Source organism: Aotus nancymaae, unplaced genomic scaffold (assembly GCF_030222135.1).
Source record: "Aotus nancymaae isolate 86718 unplaced genomic scaffold, 86718_ANA_hifiasm-v0.15.2.pri h1tg000007l, whole genome shotgun sequence".
Taxonomy (NCBI): Eukaryota; Metazoa; Chordata; class Mammalia; order Primates; family Aotidae; genus Aotus; species Aotus nancymaae.
Window position 1 is genome coordinate 14285469 of NW_026988418.1, and position 14832 is coordinate 14300300.

The 14832-nt window shown below is 40.3% G+C and overlaps 1 protein-coding gene across 1 annotated transcript; it reads left to right on the top strand.

Moving 5' to 3' along the window:
- The first annotated feature begins 8152 nt into the window (after nt 1–8152).
- On the top strand, nt 8153–14066 carry CDKN2C (cyclin dependent kinase inhibitor 2C). The gene is made up of 3 exons (XM_012434798.3): nt 8153–9342; nt 9800–9939; nt 13322–14066. Exons 2-3 carry the CDS (start codon nt 9811–9813, stop codon nt 13697–13699), a joined length of 507 nt encoding a protein of 168 aa, XP_012290221.1. The 5' UTR covers nt 8153–9342; nt 9800–9810; the 3' UTR covers nt 13700–14066.
- Nucleotides 14067–14832: the final 766 nt, after the last annotated feature.

The window sequence follows — 14832 nt, forward strand, 5'->3', positions numbered from 1 at the left end:
GGCCAGCGCCACGGCTGTCGCACATTTTGCCTGTCATCGAGGTCGCAAAGCGCCGCTTTGCGGCTTCCACGTGACCGCCCTTCTGTCAAGCGCTGGGCGCGCGACTACCCGGCCAGAATCTCTTCCCTGACAGCAGAGACCGCTACCTGCAGCTGCGGAAGCTTCAAGTTTCGCAACAGGTTATTCCAGTTTGGATTTAAGCAAAGGGGTAGCGCTTCCCTCTAGCTGACGCAGGGACCAGATTGTGCGCCTCGCGTGGTTAGTCACACAAATACACATCCAGCCTCAGAAACCAACTGAACTCACAACTCGTCTAACAAGCAGCATTTCAGAAATATACGTTTTCCCTACAACGTTTCATCAAAGTACAACTTCATATAGTTTCTCACGCTCAACCTGTCAAAACTGCTTCCACGCTGTCACACCCAGTCCCAAGCTCCCTGACGTCTGCATCCTCAGGCTAAAGTAACACAGAAGTAACCAGACTCCCATGGTAGACAAGAGAGAGATGAGGAAGCGTAGAAAGGTGAAAATGTCGTCCCAGAGAAGAGGAGGAGCATTTTTTAAAATTGATAAGGTAGTTATGAGAAATAAAAACCTTAAGTTAATAGGGTTGTTCCAAAGGGGGAAAAAAGGGAAAACCTTTCTACTGCTGCAGTTTTTTTTTTTTTAAGCTGAGACATCTTACAAACGGTGTAAAACTTGAATCCAGCTTTGAATATAGTGTCAATCTATTTTTCTTTTTCTTTTTTTTTTTTTCTTTTTTTGAGACGGAGTCTCCCACTGTCGCCCGGACTGGAGTGCAGTGGTGCGATCTCTGCTCACTGCAACACCACACCCCGCTAAATTTTTTGCATTTTTAGTAGAGACAGGGTTTCACTATGTTGGCCAGGCTGGTCTCCAACTCCCGACCTCGTGATCCGCCCGCCTCGGCCTCCCAAAGTGCTGGGATTACAGGCCTCAGCCACCGTGCCTGGCCTGTTTATTTTCATAAGAAACTATTTTGGAATATTCACCAATTATTGAAAGTTTCAACTTATGGTCAGAAATTGACAGCCTCTGTACCCAAAATAGCCAAAGACTATGTACAATGAAGTGTGACAGTTTGTAATTGTCATCCAGGTTAGAGAAAGTGTGACAGTGGAAGTTGTTCATTCTTCACTTGGGAAAATATCAGCTTCTGGACTGTCACGGGACATTTACTTGCTTTAGAAAGTGTGTAAAAGTTTGAAAATGTAAGATTGCTGATTTTATGCTGTAGAGCTAAAATAAAAACTAATGAAATCATCATATAGCATGAAGGCCTAGGTGTCCCTTTTTTAAGAACTTTTTAAATTTTTATTATTTATTTACTTTTTTAGAGACAAGTCCTCACTTTGTTACTCAGGCTAGCTTCCAACTCCTGTGCTCAAGCCATCCTCCCACCTCAGCCTACTGAGAGCTGGGATTACAGGCCTGAGCCATACCACCACACCTAGCAAGGCCTAGGCTTCATAAACTGGGAATATATTCATGAGAAATCAGAAATATGACTTAATTGTTCAGTTTCATTGAATATAAAGAAGTGTGCTATATTAAGATCTGAGTTTATTCTGTGTGTTTTCTTAAATGAAAATAGGCTGGCCTACAACTAAAGTAATGATCTTTGTTTAGACTAGAATTAGCTAGATAATAGAACCCTACACAGTCACATGAATCAAAATGTCTTGCTTAGTTTTCATCCCTAAGAAAGTAATTCCAGCTGGGCACAGTGGCTCATGCCTATAATCCCAGCACTTTGGGAGGCTGAGGCAGGTGAATCACCTAAGGGTGGGAGTTCGAGACCAGCCTGGTCAATGTGGTGAAATCTCATCTCTACTAAAAATACAAAAATTAGCCGGTTGTGGTGGCAGGTGCCTGTAGTCCCATCTACTCGGGAATCTGAGGCAGGAGAATCACATGAACCTGGGAGGCAGTGGTTGCAGCGAGCCAAGATCGAACCACTGCATTCCAGCCTGGGTGACAGAGCCAGACTCTTTCTCAAAAAAAAAAAAAAAAATTAGCCAGGCATGGTGGCACAAGCCTGTAATCCTAGCTACTCAGGAGCCTGAGGCAGGAGAATCACTTGAACCCAGGAGGCAGAGGTTGCAGTGAGCCGAGATCGTGCCTTTGCACTCCAGCTTGGGCAACAAGAGCGACATTTCATCTCAAAAAAAAAAAAAGAAAGAAAAAAAGAATTTCCTATCCCAACACTTTGGGAGGTGGAGGTAGGCGGATCACACAGGAGTTCGAGACCAGCCTGGCCAACATAGTGAAATCCCGACTCTGCTAAAAATAATACAAAAATTAGCTGGGCACAGTGGCCTGTGCCTGTAGTCCCAGCTACTTGGGAGGCTGAGGCGGGAGAATCACCTGAACCCAGGAGGCAGAGGTTGCAGTGAACCAAGGTCATGCCACTGCACTCCAGCCTGGGCGACAGAGTGAAACTCTGTTTCCAAATAAATAAATATTTTTTAAAAAAGAAAGTAATTACAAAAGTCAGCACAAATGTGAATTATGAGGAAAACACAGCACCAATAATATAAATGGGGCAATTCAGTTGCCCCATTCATATAGGCCACCCTCAGTATAAGGTAGGTGAATAATTTTTTTTAGTTATATGGCCAAGGTTCAGGCAGTCCTAAAAAGTTGAGGGTTTTTCTCTGTGATGATATATGTGTATCTCAGAACCCAATCAAATCCCACGTTGCTACTTTTTTCCTTCCTTTCTCTCCATCTGGAAATTAAAACAATATGGTTTATAGAAAGATGGGAAGAACACACTAGACATTCAGGCATATATTAGTATTGCTTTTCCAAATAATTAGCTGAGGGAACTTGGATGAGTCAATCTCTCTGACTTCAGCTTCTGACAGGACTATTTCCTCTGATAAATGAGAGAGCAATTATGAAAATACATGGAAAATATAAAATACTGATATCAAACTAACACAAATTTCATAGTCAGTATTCATGATTTGAGTTCCAACACTGCTCCTTGACAAAGGCTCTCTGGTTCTCTTTCTTTATCTCTAAAATGGGGCAAATAAAACTTGTGATTTTGAATGCTGAGTGATAAAATGCTTGTGAAAACTCCTCATAAACTTTAAAACTCTCCAAACATATTAGTTATTACTCTGTATACCAATTCCTAAATGCTTTCCTCAAGACCACCCCTTTCAGAAAATTTAAGCCAGCAAGGATCTTTCTCCCTTTCTAATCACTGCTTTTACTATCTTTACAACACAACTTAGTGCTCTAGTAAATCCTGTAATTTTTTTTTCTCTAATTGTTTTCACATATGTATGTTTAATCTCTCCCCAAAGGTCGAAAGTTTCTTGAGATTATAAACTATTTTATGCAACATGTTTTTATATTCACCATAGTTCATACATAGCAAGGTCTTGTGAAATAACAGATAGTAAATACTTTTGAATTTATTAATTTTTATTGGGAATCTACTATGTACAGATACATTACAAACTTTATCTCATTTAATGTTTAGAACTACTACTTTACAGAATAAAAAGCTGCTCTGGCAAGTTAAGAATTTTCTCAAAGTCATGCTTCAAAGTGACAGACCTAGGATTCAATGCTAGGTCAAATTAGTGCTTTTTCCACTTACCCTATTGCCTCTCTACAATTTGCCTTCCGTGCTGCTTAGTTTATACCATTCCCAAAGACACTGTTTCTTCCCTAGACCTAACTCTTCATGGTTAGATACCTAGCATCCACAGTAATTATCTACTGTAGAGAAAAGAAGGGAAGAAAAATAAATACTGAATTGGGAGAAAAACTCATTTTTCATTTCTCCAGAATTCCATCCCTAAGAGAAAGAATTTTATTTAAGTGTCGTAAATCAAAAGAAGGAAATGTAAAGAAATTCGGTCCATGCAGAAGCAAAGAAAAGTCATTTTAATTTATCTATTCTCATAGTTGGCTCACAGTAGGAGTTCATGGAGCTCAGCCTAAGTTAAATACAGATCTTTTTCTAGAATCTCCATGTTCTTTTAAAAGAAACTTTTATATCATCTTTATTTCAAATATAAATAATAAATATTATTTCTCACGCCTGTAATCCCAGCACTTTGGGAGGCTGAGGTGGGCAGATCACCTGAGAGGTCAGGAGTTCAAGACCAGCCTGACCAACATAGAGAAACCTTGTCTCTACTAAAAATACAAAATTAGCTGGGCATGGCTGCGCATGCCTGTAATCCCAGCTACTTGGGGAGGCTGAGGCAGGAGAACCGCTTGAACCCGGGAGGCAGAGGTTGCAGTGAGCCAAGGTTGCACCATTGCACTCCAGCCTGGGCAACCAGAGTGAAACTCTGTCTCAAAGAAAAATAAAAACGAATATAAATAAATAAATATTATTTATATTTTACTAAGTTTTTATTTGAAATTATTTTAGAATAGTTCCAAAGATAGTACAGAATGTTCCTATATGCTTTTAGTCCATCTTTCTCTAATGTTACTGTCTTATTTAATCATGGTACATCTATCAAAACTAAGAAATTAACACTGCTAGAAACTATTAAATTCTAGAGGCTCTATTTGGATTTTTACACTAATGTCCTTTTCTTGTTCCACAGTCCAGTAATACCACATTACTTTTAGTTGTCATGTCTCAGTAGCCTCTTCTAATCTGTGACAGTTTCTCAGTGGACACTTCTGAAGAGTCAGGAACTTTATAAAATCTCCTGCAATCTGGCATTGCCTAATGTATTCTCAGAATTACACTGAGTTTATAAATTTGGGGGAAGAGGTGATATGTCCTTGTTACATCATATCAGGGCCATGTGTTATCAACTTGACTGATTACTGGTAGTGGTAACCTTGATTCTTTGGCTAAGATAACCAATTTCTTAAATAATACTTCTTGCTTATAATGTAATTCATTAGAAGACTAATGCTACTACACATATGTATTTCATCTAGTGATTTAATGTTTAAGAGACTAGTGGCTGACCCTGGACTGTCAACTAATAAAATAATTTTGATCTGTAAATGCAACTAAAAAGTATAAGGTTTGGAACCCCAAGAACTTAGTTCAAATTCTATGTCCACTATTTACTGACTTTAAATCACAATTTTTGTCAGCCTCAATTCCCTCATCTGAAAAATGGGGATTATCATAGTCACCTCACAGAATTGCTGTAAAGATTAACATATGCATAAAGATTAATATATGCTCACGCGTGTAATCCCAGCACTTTGGGAGGCCAAGGCAGGTGGATCACCAGGTCAGGAGTTCGAGATCAGTCTGACCAACATGGTGAAACCCTGTCTGTACTAAAAATACAAAAATTAGCTGGGTGTGGTGATGCATGCCTGTAATCCCAGCTACACAGGAGGCTGAGGTAGGAAGATCATTTGGGCCTGGGAAGTCAAGGCTTCAGTGAGCCATGATTATGACCAAGCCACTGCACTCTAGTTGGGCAACAGAGTGAGAACCTGTCTCAAAAATGAAATAAAAATAATAATAAATTTTCATAAATAAGTACCCATATGAAAAAAGCCACTGAATCTCAGAAATAAAATGCTGAAGCCACAATTACAAAGTGATTTTAAAAAAAGGCTGCCTGGGGGTGCCCAGTCTGTTTTTCACCTCTGTTGATCTATAATTACAACAAAAAGGAAGACTTTGAGACCAGTTAAGGAAATGATAAATACCACATACACATTTCCAAAAGTTAATCATTCAGAAACTGTGCCTACCTGAGTCAATGAGGGAAAAGCACAGAATAATCTGACTAAATCATATTTCTATGTCTCTTTAAATGATTCTGAACTGCTGGAGAAAATGGTTTTTATGACTGTTACTATTTAGTATCTAACTATAAAGGCTGTATTTCAGTATTTGATGTACTTATCATTACAATGTTAAAAGAGAAACCACCACTCTCCATATAGTAGAGAGCTTAATTGTGAATGTTTCTTGTAAGCCATGTTAGAATATAAGCTTATTGAGCGTAGAGATACCCTTGAATCCACTTTAGTGAACTAGGCCTCAATAAATACTAGATTTGCATTGGAGTTACTGTATAATACTTATGTATGCCTTCTGAACTAAGACCCTAAGCTCTGCACTGCCAATTCTGGTTTACCCAATAGGCAGATGAAGCATATACTTCAGAGCACCAGCAAAACCAGAATGTAAAAAAAGAAAAGAAAAAAGAAAACCCAGATAATATTTCAGCAAAACCATTGAAGAAGCCATCATGGGGGAAAAAACAGAATTTTGCTGGACTTTTTTACTCTTATTTTGGGGTTCTGTTATTTTTCTCTTTATTTCTTTATGAGGAAGACGTGGTAGAACATCAAAATCTTTTCAGTGCTTAGGGTCTCCAAAAATCTTAATACAACTCTGTGTACACCTTAAATTATCATAAGTTTGATTTACTGAGTTGTTCAGCAAAAAGTATTTTATTTCATGAAAAATTATAGCATGTTTTCCCGTACTTTATATAATCATACAATTTAAGATTCTTCCTCCTTACAATTTATCTCTAAGTAAGAAACCATAATAAATGCTAGAAGGCAACCCTCATAAATTGGACTAACACCAGTTCTCTCTTATCAGCCAACAGTACTACTATGTCATCACACCCTCTGGCTGTATGAAAAGATTACATAGTTCCCAGAATAATCAAAAGTAAATTATTATTTATTTCTTACTGGTATAAATGGAATCTTAAATGTTTCTACTTGAAACGTCTAAATATATGTAAGAGTTAATTTCTTGTGCTGTAGTTCTCATTTGATTCACAATTCAAGTTTAGTTACTTAAGAAAATAACTAGTTTTTTTCTCAACAATTACGTTAAAGAAAACACTGCCAGATTTTTCCCAGCTTCGACTCTCCCTCTACCTATCAGCCAGTCTGCTGCTACATAATTATCCAGATGTTTCTGGTGTGTCTTGTTGCTAATACTCCCAGTGTACTTCAGGGAGAAGGGTACAGATATTGCAGAGGATCCGCTTGCCAAAGGCCGGTTCTAATTAGACTTGTCATTTTTTGCTTGGTTTCATTTTGACCACTGGGTGCATCATGCAACAGTGTTGGATATTTTAAAAGTATAAAAATATAGAAAGCAATAGTTAACCTATCTCACACAGCTGAAAGAGGAAGTTAAAAGTAATGGAAATTGGTGTCGGATGATTAAGTAAAGGATTAGGAGCGAGACCATTCCTTTATATCTGGACACCCTCCCCAACCCCAGACCCCCGAAAAACCAAGCCACTTCTAAGTAGTGGGAGAACTTAGGCAACAAAGAAATGGCTTTGTTAGAAAACACTTCACACGACTTATTTTAAATTTTGCTTTAAATTTGATTGTTTTTCTCCTTTTTCTCCAATAATTGGACTATTTCAGTTTCTAGTCCTTGATTAAGGCTTCAGAGTTCGTTATTATTTCTTACCTACTTAAGTTTTCATAAAATTCAGTCTATACAAGACTTGCTTTTTGTGAGCACTGTGCTTAGTGGCAGCCCGGATTTTTCCCTACACCCCCGGGGCCACCTCTGCCGACCGCAGCCGTCTGCGTGGATCTGGCAGGTGCGAGGCCGGCCGAGGCCCAGGGCTCAGCCAAAGCAGCCGAGTTTACAGAGCGCGCGCGCCCTAGAGGAGGTAGCGGCAGCCGCAGGCCTGGCCGCCCGAACTTTGCTAGCCTGGCGGGGGAGCTCTGAGGCGGGCCGACCTGCCCCGCTAGAGCTGGAGAACGACTCCCTTTATGCCAGCTCGCTCTCCGCCTTCCCGCAACCAGCGCTGCGAGCCTGAAAGGCCCTGCGGCCCTCCAAGACCATCTTAAATAACAACCCCCCGCCCTCGCCCCCATAGGAATTGAGGCAGCTGGGGGTTCGCGTCGCAGACCCAACCCGCCAGCAGGAGAAGGGCAGGCCGGGCTTCGCGGGGCCGAACCCCGCTCCTGCTGGGTCCAGGCCGCCTAGACCGCGGGCGGGAGCCGGCGCGAGAGACTAGACGGGAGGAGGCGGGGAACGGGAGGCGGGAGTGAGGGCGCGGGGCCGGGCGGGCGGAGCTTGCGAGGCGGCGAGCGCGAGCGCCAGCGGGGCGGAGGGCGGGGCGTGGGCGGTGCCCGGCCTTCCCGCTCCCGCGGCGCTGCAACTCCGCCGAGCCTCCTTAAAACTCTGCCGTTAAAATGGGGGCGGGTTTTTCAACTCAAAAAGCGCTCAATTTTTTTCTTTTCAAAAAAAGCTGATGAGGTCGGAAAAAAGGGAGAAGAAACCGGCACCGTCTCTGAGAGGCAACAGAAGCAGCAATTGTTTCAGCGTAAAAAGCAGCAAGGGAGGGAGGGAAGGAAAAAAGCGAAAAAAGGGGTGACGCGCAAGTGCCTGTAGGAGTGAAGGGAGCAGGGACCAGCGATCTAGGAGGGGATCAGCTACAAAAGAAACTGTCACTGGGAGCGGTGCGGCCAGGGAGGAAGCAGTGCTACCAGGCTCGTCTCCAGGGCACAGCTGGCTGGCGGCTGCCCTGTCCGCAGCAAAGGGGCACAGGCCAGGGACCGCGAGAGGTTGGCGAAGTGGCACCGGGCGCTGAAGCTTCTGAGCTCTCGCTGAGACGGCGGCGGGACTGGCTGCGCCCTGGAACTGTGGCGACTACCCCTACTCAGAACTTGGCCTACGCTTTCCCGGACTCTCTCCATCTCCGGAGACCCCACAAAATCAGGAAAGGACGGCGACGGCGGCAGCTCAATGAGTGCCTACAGCAGAAAGCCTGAACGAGCTCGGTCGTAGGCGGGAAGTTCCCGGGGGTGCTGCCCAGTGCAGCCGCAATGCTGCCGCGAGCTGCCCCAGCAGCCCGGGCCCCTTAGACGCTTCCCGCATCGCTCTCCTCCTCCCTTAGGCTGCCGGGAGTCCCGGGACCTGGCGGGGCCGGCATGACGGGCTTCTCGGGGACCCGCTGCACGCCCGGCAGCCTCCGGAGACGCGCGCCGAGCCCGGCTCCCACGGCCTCTGAGGCTCGGCGGGGCTGCGGCTGCCTGGCGGGCGAGCTCCAGAGCTTTCCTGAGCGGCATTAGCTCACTGCTTGGCCTAGACGCGACTAAAGGCTTTTCTGGAGAAGCCCAGATCACTAGGCAGTCGTTACGACCTGTAACTTGAGGGCCACGGAACTGCTACTCCCGTTCGCCTTTGGCGATCATCTTTTAACCCTCCGGAGCACGTCAGCATCCAGCCACCGCGGCGCTCTCCCAGCAGCGGAGGACCCAGGACTACCCCTTCGGCGAGACGGATGGAAACCGAGCCCCCTGGAGGACCTGCCCCTGCAGTTCTGCCGCACACTGCTCAAGTCACCACCGTGAACAAGGGTGGGTTAATGTCTTTTCTTCCCCCCGAATGTCTTTCTTTCCGCGGTATTTTCTGCCCCGATCTAGTCCCTTAAGTCTCCACACACACTCCTCACAGAGATCTGTAGCGTAAGTACGTGACAGCTCTGCCTACATCTGACGTCTGGAGTCATTAACCAGGAATGTATGTGTGTCTGTGTGTCTCTCTCCGTGGAGTCGTCAGAATTCTTCATAGGGGTTAAGCTAAAAAGCGAGGCGAGGAGCCCCTCTCCAATGGCTCAGTTTTGCTGAATAATCACGTGTGAATCGAGGGGCGGGCTTTTGGCAGGCAGATCTTACTAGTATTTACTACCAAGCTCTACTCCAGATTAACCATCCCAGTCCTTCTGTCAGTCTCCGATGCCATCATGCAGCCTGGTTAGGAGCAAAGGAAAGGGGAAAAAGAAAAACGACTAATTCATCTTTTCCCGATCGTCAGGACCCTAAAGAATGGCCGAGCCTTGGGGGAACGAGTTGGCGTCCGCAGCTGCCAGGGGGGACCTAGAGCAACTTACTAGTTTGTTGCAAAATAATGTAAACGTCAATGCACAAAATGGATTTGGAAGGACTGCGCTGCAGGTTGGTATTCAGAGAGGTGGGGAAAACAGGTCAATAATGTTGCCTACGTAACCCGGGTTTCTAGAATTACAGCTTTTATGCTTTCAGGGGTACAAAATTTCACTGTTTTTAAACCTAGTTGGTTGCCATATTTTATATCTTTAAGTGGATCCAACTTCTCAAAATGACGTACTTTGAACAAACTCCTCAAATCCAATAACATCCTTGATATCAAGTAGGGTCGAGGTTTGGTCTAAGTTTTTGGAATGTTTTTGTGACGGTGAGGATTTTAAAGTAGTCATAGTAGGGCCGAGGTTTGTTTGCTTTGTTTTGTTTTTAAAGACAGCTTCGTAAACACATTATTATGATTATTATTTGTAGTAAATACACTGCTATTAGTGGTTTCACGTACTTTGCCCTCAATAATTGACTTTATCCTTAATTTTCTTGACTACTGGTGAGGGTGTTTTTCCTTCAAATGCTTCAAGTTTTGACAAACGACCTTTCCTTGTTTGGAAGGGGTGGCCTGGGCACCGGGACAGGATGTACATTTCACAGTTAATGTAATACCATCCACTAATTCAGGAGTCGGGAGGAATAAAAAGTTGAATTTTCTAATCAGAGCTCAGGTGCAGTGTCTTTGTCTCTACGGTCAAGCCGTGGTGTGCTCTAATTTTCAGTAATTAGATTTACAGGCAACAATTGACACATGTCCAGCTGCCAAGTATTGTACCTGATAATTTTTTTCCTCTTCTGAATGTTATCATGTAACTTAGAAGAAAGGCTTAGAAACAGAAAAATGACAAAATAGTCTAAAATAGTTGCTTTATCAGAGTTCTGATGATATTCTTATGAGCTATTCTTATTTGGAAATGCAACACTTGAAGCTGTTTTTGAAAACCCAGTGGGGAGAGGGTTTTTAGAGGGCTTTGTTTCAGTTACAAGAATTAAAAAATTCAAGTGGCAGGAGATATACTATTAACAAACAAAGTCCATACAGCCTGTACATTTTCAATCAGAATACACTGGCCTTACAAAAATTTCAGTATTAAGGAAGTTTATGCACAGATACTAAATTATTTATCTGGTTATTTCTGCTACATTAAAAAATGATTTTTTTACCTAGTGGTTTTGAACAGGTTTAGTGATAGCAAGGTAACAAATTTAATATACTGAAAAGTTTCCTTTTGAAAACTCAAAGGATTATATAAATTTCACAAAGAATAAGCTACTTAACCCATGTTCACAATAAGATTTTACAGGATTTTTGACGAACAGGAAGACTGGGAGATTAATACTATTCTTTAAAAAAGTTTTGACAAACATTTTAAATACAACTTTGCAATCTTGTTTATATTAAACATACTTATCAAGGTACAACTCACTTATTGTGGCTTAGTCCTAGTATACATAATGAAATACACACACACATAGAAACAGGAGTTTCAAGGCTCATTTTCAATATGTATAATCCTGACTCTGAAGTTGTGTCATAAGTCAAGAAAGAACTTTCTTCAAAATCATTTCCAATATTACTATTATTTTCTGTGAAAAAAAGGTGAATTTTCTTCTACAATTATGTTTGTTTAATTCAATTTCAAAAGCCTTTTCTACCTTCCTAGAGTACATTTTTCTATCAGGTTAATATCAAAGGCCTTAATCGTACATTTGCTTTACAAAGATCCAAGGATCTGTCTCTTATTTTTCTCATTCCAGGTCCTTAAATATGCCTAAATCTTTAGAGACAGTTGTGGTGATACTAATTTTTAAAAATCAAAAAGTATGTTTCATTGAAGTTCTTGAAAAATAAATTATGTATCACGTTTTAGCACTGCTCCAAAGGAAGAACTAAAAGTCAACAGAGTTTTATCAACAGGGGAGCTTAATATCTTGTCCATCTATATAGTTTGCATTTATAAGATATTATTAATTCTAAATATATTTTATTATATTATTTAATGTGTGAATAGATTATTTCTTAAACAAACATTTAAGAAAGATAGATCGACTTTGTATTTTCCATTAGCATTTAATTTCATAAACACTGAGCATCTATTACGCAAGCTATTTATTATAAATTTAGATTATGAATATACCTAAATATAAATGAAACCAGTAAATGCTGAAAATGTATGACACGTCAATGAAAGTAATATTTTTTCACAGCTAAATTATATGTATTTTATACTTGCATGCTGTTCTACAAGATATTTTATAAGAGAGCACTAATAGAGTGAAATATATTCAAACAATAGTAGATAATCTTTGTTATGTGAATTATTTGCATATTGATAGCAAGTGTTAATACCACATTCTGACTTTTAAAATGTTGGCAGTTTACAAATAGCTATTCCTTAAATGCTTGATAATAACTGAAAAAGGAACTAACACAGGATCACCAGTTGATTATTCAATGAGCTTAAACCACAAGACAAGGCTGTCCGTGTCCCAAAATACCCATTAAATATATTACTTTTTCTTCTTTTGTTCACTTGAAAATCAGGAGGCTTGTCAGAACTTTGAGAAACAGTTTGAATGTAGTAGAGTGACTATTTCATTATTTTCAAGAACAGTTGTCATATCATAATTTCCTATTGTGATACAAGGCATATCAGGAACTTAGTTTTATATAAATTGATATCATGCAATTTAGAACACTGTGGTTTATTTAACACCTTAATAATGAGTAATGTTTTGTAACTTAAAATGAAGGATCCTAAGCATTGAATACACCTAGTAGCCAATATTAAATAACTTGCAAAGAAAAAATATTTTTTAAGACATGCTTGGAAATTTGGAGCTATATCTATTTGGAGGGAACTTGTAAAAGTTGATCATTTAAGAAAATATCAGGCCTGGATTTTTAAGACATCATTTTTACACTAGCTGATGGATTTGGTTGTGAGAAACTCAACATCCTTATTTGTTTGCAGTAGCTACTTAGAAAATAAAGTTTAACCACATTTGATTTTCTAGAATTAAGATCACAGGCACATTTTATGAGCATGAACAAACAGAGGAGATTCTTATTTAAATCCAAAATTCCATTTCTTTTATTTTAATAAATTCATGAAATTACATAACTCTCCATAGAACATAGAGAACTGAATTGTCAGTAAATGCTATACATATTGCACGAATTCTATCTTATTGATCAATTTATTCTACTTTTGGGCCCATTTAAGATGTTCCATCATAGAAGCTCAATTTTTAGAAGTTGTCTTCTACTTTCACCTACTAGCACTTTTCTGCATTTGACTGCTTCAAGCCCCATTCTATGGGTCTTCCCCAAGTACTCCATAAAAAATAAATCGTTACATAAATGGAAGGACAGGTAGATATTTAAAAATATTTCTGTAGCATGAGCACTTGAAGGATTCTACCATTTGTACTTCTTTTCCAGGTTATGAAACTTGGAAATCCCGAGATTGCCAGGAGACTACTACTGAAAGGTGCTAATCCTGATTTGAAAGACCGAACTGGCTTCGCTGTCATTCATGATGCGGCCAGAGCAGGTTTCCTGGACACTTTACAGACTTTACTGGAGTTTCAAGCTGATGTTAACATCGAGGATAATGAAGGGAACCTGCCCTTGCACTTGGCTGCCAAAGAAGGCCATCTCCCGGTGGTGGAGTTCCTGGTGAAGCACACGGCCAGCAATGTGGGGCATCGGAACCATAAGGGGGACACCGCCTGCGATTTGGCCAGGCTCTATGGGAGAAACGAGGTTGTTAGCCTGATGCAGGCAAATGGGGCTGGGGGAGCCATAAATCTTCAATAAATGTGGGGAGAGCTCCCCCACATTGCCTCTACTCTATCAATTAATTGGGTGGCTACCCTGACTTTTAATGTCATTTGTTAAAATACGTTCTGTCATATTTTAAGCAGCCAAATTTCCTGAAACTGCATAAGTGAAAATCTTACAACAGGTTCATGAATATATTTAAGCAACATCTTTTTCACCTGTGAAATCTGTTCTAACATGTAATTGCAAATAGCTTTGACTGTCTTCTGAATATTTTCTTTCCTTGGCTTTTTCCTTGCCTCACCTTTTGCCAATCTGAACACCCAACTTGAAGATTTTGTTTTTAAAATGGTTTGTCCTGATGCTTCTTTTGCCTAATTAAAATTCTTTCAAAACAGGACAACATTTTTCTGTGATTTTCCCTCCTCTATAACCCATACACAACTTGCCACTTGCTAAGGAGAACTGTACTAAAAGTTATTGATGTCTTAAGTCTTTACACTAGAAAAAGTAGACCAACAAGAAAACTAGACATATTCTCTTGATGATTCAGTTATTGTTTTCATCCTTTACCCATGTCCCATCCATTTTGGTGCCTAGTATTTCTGCTTTGAAACCAAGTAAGGACACATTTTTTTTTGTTTGTTTTTGTTGTTGTTGTTGTTGAAGATCAAGCCTGAAATTTCAGTGTGAATTTCCCTAATGTTCAATCTTCCCTTTTTCTTGATGTTAAGTCAAATAGTTGAAGGAAAGAGTTCAAAAGTAGCGATATGAAAACGTATTTTAGCTCTAAAACCCAGTTTTAAAAGAAAATACCATCTTAAAAGTGCTTACCACTAATTGATTTTTAATCACAAATTGAAGCAAATGGTTGAATAATATATTTTCCAAAATTATATCATAAATATACTCAGTGTAGTGTAGACTTTTTCTCCCTGAGTGTAAGAAATGTAAAACTACAAAATGTTTAAGTATTAAAGTGCAAATACCAATTTTTAGGGAATGAAAAACACAGCAATACAAATGTATAAATTATATATAAAGGTCATAACTATTTTAAGATCTGCAGAAAAATAAATGCAGAAACTTTTAAAATAATAAATGAGCCACTCCCACAAATGGTACTTAATTTCCACAAAACTTTTTAGTAAAAGAGTATACAATCTTTT

What these genes read in the sequence shown, in the direction of transcription:
- CDKN2C (XM_012434798.3), top strand. Translation starts at nt 9,811, where the DNA reads ATGGCCGAGCCTTGGGGGAACGAGTTGGCGTCCGCAGCTGCCAGGGGG. An exon ending in TTGGAAGGACTGCGCTGCAG is followed by an intron (nt 9,940 to 13,321) that starts GTTGGTATTCAG and finishes CTTCTTTTCCAG; the next exon opens with GTTATGAAACTTGGAAATCC.